The sequence below is a fragment of the Chelmon rostratus genome, chromosome 20, assembly GCF_017976325.1.
Source record: "Chelmon rostratus isolate fCheRos1 chromosome 20, fCheRos1.pri, whole genome shotgun sequence".
Taxonomy (NCBI): domain Eukaryota; kingdom Metazoa; phylum Chordata; class Actinopteri; order Chaetodontiformes; family Chaetodontidae; genus Chelmon; species Chelmon rostratus.
The window spans coordinates 1,142,807-1,155,325 of record NC_055677.1 but is presented as its reverse complement, the minus strand read 5'-3'; the positions used below and the strand labels follow the sequence as shown (position 1 = coordinate 1,155,325).

Below are 12,519 nucleotides of genomic sequence, written 5' to 3'. Positions count from 1 at the left end.
CAGTTTGAGGTTACTAATGAACAGGTGTGCTTAACTTTTACTCACCTTATGTGGGATTAATAATTACTAATCCATTTGTGTGTCGATTGCTGAAATAATTGTGTATGATAAGAAACAAGAAATACAACGAATAGAAGAGACACATGACAATTAATGTTTTACATTTTTTGTTTATTTTTAGTATTTTTTAAGTTTGTTGATTAATTAATTGGAATTTTTCTTGAACGCTTACCTGTTTATTCACCTGTCAAAGAAAAGAAGAAGAGTATGTTGTAAGTTAACTTTGAAAATAGAGTGAAAGTGTATGTTTTGAAATGTAATGTTATTATTTTATTGTACAGTGAAATAAATTTTGTACCTGTGTAAATAATTCATGTTGTCCATGAAGCTGCCAGAGAGGAAGCATATTGTTTCCTTTTCAGGGGAAACATAACCAGGAGAGGTGAACACCACAGAAGAAATCCAGCTCCAGTGTAACTGTCTCAAGTCTCTGTGATTTAGACCTGGACTTCACTCTTTTAGGATCATTTATGGAAGTACTGGGTAGGACTGAAACTATCCGACCCACATGCCTCCACAGCACTCATCTGACCGTGGAATAATCACATGCTTTATATCGTGTTGTTGTTTGTAACTGGACTTATTGTTTGTCACTGTGAACAAAATAAATGTAAGAGCTGCTCTGATTGGTCAGCACACGCTGTCTCTCCTGGTTTCTCTTCCACAGTTTTGTTGTGCGTTTAGTTGCCGAGCCACGCGCACACACACGACTGCAGTTACCGTGGCGACAGTGAAACTTTTCCCTAGCTTAGCCACATCTTGATTGACTTCCTGCCGTCACGGTTTCTCTGCAGCTCTGCGTCCGACCCGCTGAGTTGGTTTCAGAGGTTTTGGAGCAGCGGTGACTCGTCCTCAGACTCCGGCAGCAGGTCAGTCTTCATTCTTTCACTGTTTTTTTTCTCTGCAGCAGCTCCAGCAGCTCACTCTGAGGCTCAAGAGCACTTGAGCGGTTCAGCTTGTTCAACAGGAGGATTTCCAGTCAGGAGTCTCAAACGTGACTTGACGATGACAGAATGATTTTTTTACACTTTGAGTGAATGAAAATCATTATTAAGTCTTTCTTTTTTCCATATTCTGACTTATTCATGTGCAGCGAATCTGTGGATTTTTCCTTTAAAATGTGTTAAATCGTGTTTTATGTGACAGTTGCATGAACATTTGAGAAGAAAGAAAAGCTTCTGTCACCGTTTGAGTGAGTGGATGTTGGAAATGTTTCATCTGGATGTGTCTCGACGGTCAGATGGCAGATCCAGACTCTCCAGCTGAGGTTTCACAGAGGGGGCAGGAGCTCGTTGTTCCCCCTGCTGGCGGCTCTGAACCTGGGCTGAACGGCTGCGCTCCTTCCCTGCGCACAGAGCTCCAGGCGGGGGGGCAGGAGGTCCGGGACGGCCCCGGAGGAGAAGAAGAAGAGGACGAGGAGGGAGGAGCAGACGGAGCCTTTACCAAACCCGGACCTCCTCTGCTGCAGCTCTGCAGAGGTACAGATAACACACTGATTCATAAAGTGAGCCTGCAGTCAAAGTGTGTATTAAAACTGATGATCCTGAACACTGAGGCTGATGCTGTTACCTCCACTGATCATCAGTTATTGTTAATATTGACCTGCTGCTTCACAGTAAAAGCTACCTGTGATGACTGAGTCTAAATCTTTTAACTCTTGTTTTACTCCTAACGTGACTTTAACTGCAGGAACACGACTGATATCACCACCACTGATGAGCTGTCTCTTCCTATGAATGGATTTCATGCACCGACAGCATTTCAGGAAACAAATATTATCAATACAGTTGATTTTTTTAGCAAACAGTTTTCACTGTGTTGTTGTCACTCTCTGTCTGTTCTTGTACATTTTGTGGTTTTTAAGACTTTGGACTGAAGCGTTGAAGCCAAACTCAGCAGCGAGCGCAGCTGTGAGGCCGACGGCTGCTGATTTTATTGTCTTTATTTTTCCATCAATGGCAGAAGAACAAAATGTAAAATAAAAGAGTGAAAGCAGAATGGTGTGACTGTGTGTTCGGGCACTTCTTCATGTGTTTCTGGTGTTTTTCTGGTTTTCTTTTTGTTTATTTTTGGTGCATTTCCACTGTTTTCTGGTGCGATCCTCAGATGCGGCTGGCAGAGGACACCGGCGAATAGGAGGCCAGAACCTGGGAGCCATGAACCACCTGTCCTCCCCTGCAGCTGCTCTGCCCCCGACCACCTCCACCTCTGTGAGTAAGCAGTAACAGCCGCTGGCCACAGGGGGCGCTGTGATGCTAGGATGTAGACATTTTTGTTAAAAACATCTCAAGTATCAGAGCGGATCAATGAAGAAAGGTTTTATGAGTTGATTCACACCTGGAAACACCTGGACCATGCCAGTGTTTGCTGCCATAGTCCAGCTGCATAGAGACTAACTTGTGTCCAGGTGTCAGGTAAAAGGACGGCGCTGCTGTCCAATGAGGCGAGGAGAGAAATGGCGAAGCGGGCGAGAGCCACGAAAGAGGAGAGACGAGCAACGCTGGACTCTCGACACAAATACCTGGTCGTCAGGTTGGTGGATGCCGGGACCCTGGTGGAGGCGGAGGTGGAGGACGCCCTCGTCTCTGATGACAAGGTAGCATCTCGGTCCGGTTCTCTAAGTTCAAAGTCAGAACTGAGCTTTCCTGAGTTGTCCCCGAGTCAGGGCTCAGCCTGTGGATCAATCATGTCTGATTCTTCCAGTTCAGTCTGATCAATGATTTCTTTGCTGCGAACGGTTCCAAGAAGCTGATTTTCTTCTGCCAGGATGTGAAACAGGTAACGTTTCTCACGTGAAAAGAATATTTTCATTAATATGGCTCCTCTGTATGATTTGACCTGTTTCCCCCTCTGCGCTTCTCGTCCGTCTGTCTCTGTGTTCTGTATGTCTTCGTCTCCAGACTCTGTCCTCCGGTCGTTCGTCCTCTGTGGACGCAGCAGCCTCGGCCGTGGCTCAGAGGAAGCTCTTCCTCACTACAGGGAGCTCTGAGGTAGGCGTCGGCTGCTTCACCGCAAGTCAGCGACACAGTTTGACTTTGGCTGAGCGGCAGTTGAACACATCACAGAGCGTCTGAGGTTTATCGCACTCGATGGGGGGTGAGAGAGTCTGAGAGGAGGACTGCTGCTGTCTCTCTGCAGCCCGTGTGGACCAGGTGTAGCGTTCTGAATCAGGTCTGTGTGAGGGCTCGTGTTCAGTTTGGCTCTGAGCTCAGAACAATGCTGCTCAGTGTCCACCGTTGTCAGGCCTCAGAGATAATTACTGCTCTGGTTGAGTCTGTGTTGTGTTGCCATGGAAGGAAATCCCGTGTGCTGCTTTGTTTGGCGGTTAGCGGGGACATTCCTCAGTGTGACCCGGGGAGTGTTGACTGGTTAGTCTGCTGTCCAGTTCTGTGTCTCTGTGGGAAACTCGTAATGGTGTTAATATGTCTCTTATTATTATTGTTATTTTAACTTTTTATTTAGATTTTTTCAGTTAAACATTGAAGATTCACATCGTGTCAGGATCCATTTCCATTAGTTAAAGAACAGCCTCAACAACCCAAATATTTCACATTATTAGATATTTTCTGACCACCTTTTCATTTTCAGCTGTAATGATGAAAATCATTGTTTCCATGAGATAAACCCGTCTCAGCCTCTGCTTCCATTCAGCCACAGTCGGTGATTTAACGCTCTTCCAGTTTGCTGTTATATTTTTCTTGGCAACCAGCAATAAAATATGCTAAATATATCTATATATATATGTCTTTGGTCAGCAGTGAGAAGGTGGAGCGGTTCAGCACCCAGCAGGTGGAGCAGCACGTTTGATGGAATTTCTCTTTTCATTATTTTCTCAATTTCGTCTTTAATATTTTTCCAGTATTCTAAAATAACTGGACAGTCCCAGAATTTGTGCGTGTGATCACCTACTTTACCGCATCGTCTGCAGCATTGAGCTGCTGAGGGGTCTTTTGAAACCAAAAGCCAAAGGGGGGCGAAAAAAATCAGATTTTGAGTTTCCAGTCTTCTGATTTTCCTTCATGACTGCTGCCAGAGAGTTGATCCCAAAGTTCATCTTCTATTATTGTGTTAGATTCCAATTCCCATCTTTCCTTCATATTATAGGTATATACATGTCTCCCACCTCTATAAAGAGTCTTTATAGAGGTGGGAGACATGTTTACGTAATGATTTCAATAAAATACTCTTCTATACTAGTTTGTCTTTATGATTTGTAATATAGTGCCTAATTTTCAAATATCTCTAAAAATCATTAGGGGGGAGGTCGAATTGTTCCTGAAGCTGGGTAAAGGACTTTAAGTGTGTTTCTTCAAATAATTGACTAAAAATAATGAGACCTTAATGGGCAAATAGAGGCCTGAATATATTAGATACATTAATTGAAAAAAGAGAAATCAAAAGCTTTCCTAAATGAAGACGGGAATATGGATTAGAACATCAAGATTTTTACATGTATTTACAAGTCAGAGACTATTTTAATAAAGAAATAAAGCCAGACCTCCCAGGTGAACCAGATAAAGTGATTGTGACTATGTGATGCACACAAGAAGCAAATAGAAACACTTCAACTTCGTACATGAGAGATAAGCAGGAGAAAGAACTAAAGGAAGTAATAACTGACGAGATGTGGTGTAATATATGATAATAACAACTAGTTATTCCAGAATATAGAAAGAATTTTGCTGGAACAACATTGTGAGATTTTTCATCACACTGAAAATGAAAAAGGGACGATCACCTGTACAACAACTCTGCTGGAGACTGTGTGTGTGGGGGGGGGGATACTGGAATGATGTGTGGAAAGAGATGGGAAAGATATATGAGCTGCCTAAAACATGCAGAGTACTATACTTTAGAAATGTAACTCGAGAAAACATCCAAGACCGACGCTGGTATCTGATTAAGATTTTACTTAGAAAGCCATCACAAGGAAATGGTGCAAAGAAGACCCCCCCCCCCCCCCACTTGGAGGAACTGGATGGAGATCATTGATGAGATCCACGTTATGGAGAGACTCACACATATTATAAAACTGCAACAATCATGATGTGAGAGCAGATGGGAAAATGGACTGTCTACAAAAAAACAGCATAAAGACTGAAAGTCATTTACTGACACTGTGTTCTACATGTGTTGTGTTGTTTAAATGAGAAAATCAATTAAATATAAGTTAAAAAAAATAATAATAATAATGAGACCTTTAGCAGCCCATCTCCGAAAACCATGACCCGAGACCGAAGGTGGAAAGTCAACATTGCCCGCTGTGGCGTCGAGAAATAGACCCGCTATCTGCAAACATCTTTACAGCATGTTTTATCCATTTCCAGCTTCATTTTATTGACATGTTTCAAATCCACAAATGGTAGGACAGATGACCCTTAACGTCACCCCGTTCTATTTGAGTCCACTTTGCCTCCTCGTCTGAAATTTCAAATTCGGCGATGTCAGACCTCACTCAGCTTCTTCAGCAGTAGCATGTTGTGGCAGATTTCATAATAAAGACTGAAACCTTGAGGACGGAAGCTGGTTCAGTTTCTTGTCCACCTTGGTTCCTGGTCCAGTGTGATGGTCTAGATGAAATGCTGGACCCGAGGCTGTCTGGGAGCCGTCTAATAACTGGAGCAACATGTTGACTCTGGAATCAGAGCTGCGTGTAGACGACCGCTGAGATAAAGAAACATTCGCTCTCTTCTTCTGGACTCAGGTGGAGTTTGGAGACTTTGGAGGGCAGGTTGGAAACTGTCGGTCCATCATGGGGTCTGTGCAGAGTCCTCCGGCTCGGCGCCTTGTCTTTGTTTGTGAGATGAGCTTTTGATTGTGGAAACGATCACGATCATGAACCGAGTGCAGCTGATTTTGAAACTTCCTGTTTTTCCAGCCTTTACTGGGGAAGTGTCTGTTCTTCCTGAGAACCACCGACAAGGCGATAACCACCGCCAACGTCCAGCAGGTCGGTAACTTGACTTACTGCTCCAGATTCAGACGAGATACACACGTTTCGTAGCTGCTATGATCCACCTGTGTAACTTGGCTGTCCCACCTGCCGTGTTTACAGGAGGTCAACTTCGGCATGTTGGACTGCAGTGACGGCAGCGTCCTGAGCAGTCTGGAGACTCTGCTGGCTCACGTCATGTTACCGGCCCTCAGGTCTCAGCAGGTACGCACCTCCACCTGAGAGGCTTCTTGACTCTGATTCATCTCTTTAGTTGTCGTGGTGAGAAACACTGAAATGCTTTAATTTGTTTTGTTTTCTGATCGAGTTTAAATGTTGGATCTGTGTAAACTGAAACTTTATGACCCTTTAATCATGACGATGTTCTGTGTCCAGACGTGGGGTTCTGTGCAGGAGGGCGTGTCCTGTCCAGACGTCCAGTCCTTTCTGTCTTCAGTGGACCGGTTCGTCCTCAATCTGAGCTCGGCCAGAGTCAGCACGGACAGAAAGTTCCAGCTGCAGCAGGTCGACCTTCCCGAGGCCATCGGCCGGCTGAGCAGCCCTGCAGACTACACGGCCGCAGGTAGGAAGGGCAGCCGCAGCCGCAGCCTGATGTTCTACCTGTTCCTTCGGCCAGCATCCCAACTTTAGAAAACGACAACTGAGGCGATGTTTGATAAATCATCCCTTTAAATGACCAAATTCATGCTGAAACGTGTTAGTGTGGACGTAGATTTTATAACATGTCAGAATGAGGTGACGAAGACCATCCAGGAGGAAGGACACGGCGAGGCGATGAAGTCACAGTTATACCTGTTAGAAACGTGTTGTATGAATATCACAGTGTTCAACACAAAGATCGACAGCGTGGTGATCTCACGTTTTGTACCAAACGCCTCTATGGCAACCATTGTGCTTCTGCTCTCAGCCAATAACAGCGAGCTGGTGGAGCGTCTGGAGGGCGTGGTCTCAGCGTGGACCAATAAGATCAAGCTGGTGCTGACGGAGAGCGAGCAGATGAGGAAGGAGGCCGATGACGTGGGACCATCAGCTGAGCTGGAGCACTGGAAGAGACGCATGGTCACCTTTCACAGGTGGACGCTCGTCAGCGAAGACACGAGTTTCCTCTCAGATCTGCAGCCAAATAATTTAATGTCTGAATGTTTGTCTCGTACGCTCAGATCTTAAAGGTTAACTTTCGTTTTTTACAACCTGGACTTTATTTGTAGCATTAAATACGACCATTTACTCCCCCAGACAACTTTGGTGGCATTTGGAGTCGTTTTGAAGAAATTAGCCCCAGAGGAGCGGCGCGTATATCCGTATAATGCGAGTACTCGGGGCATCCATGCGCAGCCTCTATATAACGCATAATCTGCAGAAACTCGTTCATATTCAATATTTAGTTCTGATATGCTGGTGCTATTCCCCTCTGAGCCGGCGGCCGGCTAGTTTAGCTGTAGTTTGGCACAGCTGTGGTTCGTTATTGCGTATTCGTAGCCGACCGCCGCAGAGTCAGCCATGTTGTGGCTGGCTGCTCGCAGCGCCCGGCGTTCGGTAATGACATCACCCACGTCAGAGGTAGTTGCCTAGAGACGCCGGATGTTGATAACATGCCACCACGGGCTCAGAGGGGAATAGCACCAGCATATCATAACTAAATATTGGAATATGAACGAGTTTCAGCAGATTATGCGTTATATAGAGGCTGCGCATGGATGCCCCGAGTACTCGCATTATACGGATATACGCGCCGCTCCTCTGGGGCTAATTTCTTCAAAACGACTCCAAATGCCACCAAAGTTGTCTGGGTGAGTAAATGGTCGTATTTAATGCTACAAATAAGGTCCAGGTGGTAAAAAACCAAAGTTATCCTTTAAGTTTACATTCATTCAGTAGTTTATAAGATCAATAATTAAGTGATTAATGTGTGTGTGTGTGTGTGTGTGTGTGTGTGTGTTAGTCTGATGGAGGAGGTGAAGCGTCCTCATGTGAAAAGGACTCTGGGAGTTCTGCAAGTCACCAAGTCCAGAATTCTACGAACCTGGAGAGAGCTGGTCTGAAACCACACGAGTTTAATTCCCAGTTGGTTTATGTTGCCAGTATCGTGATTGATTGATTGATTGATTGTTTGTGTCAGGATGGGGACATCACTGTTGTGGCAAACGAAGCGAAGGACAATGTGAAGTATCTCCACACTCTGGACAAGTTCTTTGGAGCGCTGGGGAAATGCTCTCCGGTACGTCTTCAGATTTATTCCGCCTGTTTATCACCTGCTGACGATGGTCGCTCTTCTTCCTCATATTTTGTTTTCAGTTTAAAATTTCACAACCGATCAAAAGTGTCGCGATCAAAGTGCGATCGGTCCAGAACTGAGTGAAAACTGGGAGAAACCCAGTTAGAAATATGAAGGATGTAATCACACAGGAGCCCGCAGGCTGTTCTGCAGCAGGAATGGATGGAGGCTGTCGTAGCTGCTCACCTTCCTCCTCTCTCCTCTTCCTCTCGCTCGGACAGACCAGCATGCTGGAGCACATCCCGGCTCTGATGACCAGTATCAGGATGATCCACGCCGTCTCTCCGTACTACAACACCTCCGACAGAATGACCTCTCTGCTGCTCAAGGTCACCAACCAGATGATCGCCACCTGCAGGAGCTACCTGTTGCAGGGCGTGGCCCACGTCTGGGACCACAGCAGGTACGGAAGACCAGACCTGACCAGACCGCCAGACCTGACCTGACCTGACCAGACCAGACCAGACCAGACCAGACCAGATCAGACGAGTCTCCATTACAAGACTCATAATAAGATTACATCACGTAAGAAGTGTGTGTGTGTGTGTGTGTGTGTGTGTGTGTGTGTGTGTGTGTGTGTGTGTGTGTGTGTGTGTGTGTGTGTCTCTATCTCGCCCTCTGTGTGTGTGTTTCTGTGTGTGTGTTTCTGTGTGTGTGTTTCTGTGTGTGTGCGTGTGTGTGTTTTTGTGTGTGTGTGTGTGTGTGTTTCTGTGTGTGTGTGCGTGTGTGTGTTTTTGTGTGTGTGTGTTTCTGTGTGTGAGTTTCTGTGTGTGTTTCTCTGTGTGTGTGTGTGTGTGTGTGTGTGTGTGTGTGTGTGTGTGTGTCTCTCTCTCTGTGTGTGTGTCTCTCTCTCTCTCTCTCTCTCTCTCTCTCTCTCTCTCTCTCTCTCTCTCTCTCTCTCTCCCTCTCTCTCTCTGTGTGTGTGTGTGTGTGTGTGTGTGTGTGTCTCTCTCTCTCTCTCTCTCTCTCTCTCTCTCTCTCTCTGTGTGTGTGTGTGTGTGTGTGTGTGTGTGTGTGTGTGTGTGTGTGTGTGTGTGTGTGTGTGTGTGTGTGTGTGTGTCAGGCCCGTGCTGCTGCAGCGTATCTCCTCCTGCTGTGGTCTGAACGTGGAGTATCAGAGGAGCTTCTGGACCGTCAGAGACAAACTGAGAGAAAAACCTGAGAGCCGACAGTTTGACTTCAGGTAAACAGCAGCAGCTCGTCGTGTGTGTGACTGACGGCCGTTACCTGCAGCACCTTCTTCTTCCTCTTCCTCTTCCTCTCCGTCTCTGTCCTGTTCAGTGAGAACTACATCTTTGGGAAGTTCGATGCTTTCTGCAGGCGTCTGGAGAAGATTGCAGACATGGCGTCCACGCTGGAGAGCCTGGCCGCTCTTCGAAACATGAAGGTGAGCCGGGCTGGTTTTTAACTTCATCAGCGTTCATTCTTCTTCAGATGGATCCTGCTGTCACCAGCCTGAAGCGTTAACTCTGTTCTCGCTGTGTTTTCATCATGTTGGGTTCATTATTTCGGGGTTGTGGTCATGAGTTCACTCACTCCTACACATTTTTTTTTGTCTTCTTTCGTTCAAACTCGTATTTCAGGTTCCTGTTGAGAAACTGCAGAACAGAAATATAGAAACAGTTCCAAAGCAGCATGTTCAGACAAAATGAAGCTCACACATTTTGGTTGCAGCTTGTAGTTACAGCTGGTGTCCAGGCAGACTGTAAGACACATATGTCAAAGTCAAGGCCAGCGGGCCGGATGCGGCCCGCAAATGATTTATATGCGGCCCCCCGGATGATATTTGAATAGTATCAGAACTGGCCGCAGCCGCTGGTGTTTTGCACGCACCAATACTACATTCCCCACAATGCAACGGTGGCCCGCGAACTCACTGCAGCGCGGCGAACGGGCCTCGGCTTCATTATTGATCAGCAGCCAGAACAGATGTTAACTTTCAGTTACCCACCCCCCAAAAAGGAAAGTATTGTTTTGTCTGTGTCCTATAGATTTTTGTATTTTAATTTACTTTATTTATTTAGATTTATTTTTCAGTTGAACTCAACTTGCCTGTTGAAAATGTTTTCCCTTAATTACTGACAGAGCCATAAAAGAATATTGATTGTTCATTTAATCATTAAATAATATACATTGTGTCAGATCTTAGTTTAATAGGCTATGTGCAATCATTAAAATATGTTTTAATAAACGTTGAACCAGTCCGGCCCTCGGCTTGTAGCAAATCTGTTTCTTTGGCCCTCTGTGTATTTGACTTTGACATCCCTGCTGTGAGATGATGGTTTGCTGACGCAGCAAAGGTGAACGAGTGAACGAGCATGCAGTGAACCTGAGCCGTGTTACAGGTGGAGGGAACTGAGAAGATTTACACCCGCTACCAGACCATCGTCTCCACCACCAAGTCCAAGACCTACGACGTCCTGGACCACCGCAAGCTGGAGGTAACCTGATCAGTCATATCGAATGCCGTGTTATAGAAAAATGCTATAAATGCATAGAATAATAGAACAAGCAAGAAAGTTCTCACAATGCGATTCAACAGGTTTGTCAGAGGCTTTTTTGCACTGCAGGAACTCTCAAAACAAGCGGAAAAAAGCAATAAAATGCAGGAAATGTTGCTTAAAATAAGCAGTTAATGAAGAGGATTCATTCTCAGTGAAGAACCTTGGAGCTCTAATCTGCCTCTATACCTGCCAAAGAGCAGTGACTCCTAACACGTCTCTGGGGGTCATCAGGTGGAAACCTCCCTTCAATGGTGTTTCGCCTACTTAGTCCCACGACACCTCCAGGAGGCTAGGCGGTGAACTCCAGCGTCCCAGAGTCACCCCCCCTAGTGCCAGTTCACACTGCTCCTACACAATCCAAACAGCACCGCCACGTTCAACTGACCCAGAGATGCTCCAGGTAGTGGCCAGTACCGATGCTACCATTTAGCTAATGCTAATGCTAACCGCTAACTGCTAAGATAAGTTAGGACAATAGCCTGAAACACATGAAACATAAAAACTGCCTGATAGGAAGAAACATCCTGTCAGACAGCAAACAGGCACATACCACCTTAAGACACTTTGTCGTATGAAGACTTGAAAAGGGGGTCAACTGCTGTTCTGAAGGTGGTCTTAAAAGCCCATATCAAGCTGAGAGAACATCCCCATAAACCTTCATTTTGTGTGTGTGTGTGTCAGTTTGACAGTGACTATGCAGACTTCCAGCTCCAGGTTCAGGGTGTGTTCCAGTCTCTTCAGTCTCTGCTGGACTTCTGGTTCCAGCAGTCTCTCACTGTGAGTTCAGCGCAGTCAGACCTAAAACCAGTTCTAATGGATTTACCCTGAAACGCGCGTGGAGGAGACCGACCGGCGCTCAGAGCGGCTGCTTGTGTTTCAGACGGAGCGGATGCTGGAGCTGCTGGTGGTCTTTGAGTCCGGTCCGACAGCTCGCCTGGACCTGAAGCAGCACCACCTGCTGCTGCTGCAGCACTACGGCAGAGAGCTGGAGCTGCTGAGGAAGACCTACCAGAGACAGAGAGAGAGTCCGCCCACCGGACGCAACCTGCCCCCGGTACCCACACCTGTCCCCTCTCTGTCTGTCTGTCTGACACCATCATTTTCAGAACTGATTAATGAAACGCAGCCTGCACAGTCTGTCTGACCGACAGCTGAAGCAGAGTTCACCATCATGAAAGACGAAGAAAAGCATCTCACATTTAAGAAGCTCGATTCAGCAGCGTGTTTATATATTTATTGTACCGTTAATCTTCTGTCCACCGACTGATTAACCTGAGACAAGCTGCCCAGGCTAACCTCAGCTGTCTTCTCACTCTCAGGTGGCAGGTAGGATCCTGTGGTGCCGTCAGCTCTTCAGGAAGGTTGAAGCTCCCATGTTGATCCTGAAGAAGAAGCTTGACATCCTCAAGGTACAGCCTCCGATTTCACCTCGTCAGCCTCATGAATATTACTGATCAACGAGACCTCAGTGACCCTCCCTCCCTCCCTCCCTCCCTCCCTGCCTGTCTCTCTGCCAGGGACCGGAGATGACCAAAGTGATCCGGAGCTACAACAAGATGGCCGCGGTGCTGCTGCAGTACGAGGTGCTGCACCTGCAAGCCTGGAGTCAGGCTGCAGAGAGCGCGCCGCAGAGCCTGAACGCCGCCCTGCTGGTCCGACATGAGAACAGCAAGGCGAGCAGTTAATGCGTTCATTTGGCAGTTTTTATGACTACGTATTACCTTGTT

At 46.4% G+C, this 12,519-nt stretch overlaps 1 protein-coding gene across 1 annotated transcript in view; it reads left to right on the top strand.

Annotated features, from left to right (window-relative positions):
- The first annotated feature begins 1,234 nt into the window (after positions 1 to 1,234).
- Positions 1,235 to 12,519, top strand: part of dnah5l (dynein, axonemal, heavy chain 5 like) — a 51,841-nt gene continuing 40,556 nt past the window's right edge. The window contains exons 1-19 of the mRNA XM_041961910.1: positions 1,235 to 1,538; positions 2,167 to 2,270; positions 2,468 to 2,656; positions 2,764 to 2,829; positions 2,961 to 3,050; positions 5,939 to 6,010; positions 6,116 to 6,217; positions 6,389 to 6,575; positions 6,921 to 7,086; positions 7,956 to 8,049; positions 8,133 to 8,231; positions 8,510 to 8,691; positions 9,352 to 9,471; positions 9,570 to 9,675; positions 10,634 to 10,729; positions 11,474 to 11,569; positions 11,673 to 11,846; positions 12,112 to 12,201; positions 12,310 to 12,465. Coding sequence (XP_041817844.1) covers positions 1,283 to 1,538; positions 2,167 to 2,270; positions 2,468 to 2,656; positions 2,764 to 2,829; positions 2,961 to 3,050; positions 5,939 to 6,010; positions 6,116 to 6,217; positions 6,389 to 6,575; positions 6,921 to 7,086; positions 7,956 to 8,049; positions 8,133 to 8,231; positions 8,510 to 8,691; positions 9,352 to 9,471; positions 9,570 to 9,675; positions 10,634 to 10,729; positions 11,474 to 11,569; positions 11,673 to 11,846; positions 12,112 to 12,201; positions 12,310 to 12,465 — 2,445 coding nt within the window. The 5' untranslated portion in view covers positions 1,235 to 1,282. The remainder of the gene's footprint in view (positions 1,539 to 2,166; positions 2,271 to 2,467; positions 2,657 to 2,763; positions 2,830 to 2,960; positions 3,051 to 5,938; positions 6,011 to 6,115; positions 6,218 to 6,388; positions 6,576 to 6,920; positions 7,087 to 7,955; positions 8,050 to 8,132; positions 8,232 to 8,509; positions 8,692 to 9,351; positions 9,472 to 9,569; positions 9,676 to 10,633; positions 10,730 to 11,473; positions 11,570 to 11,672; positions 11,847 to 12,111; positions 12,202 to 12,309; positions 12,466 to 12,519) is intronic.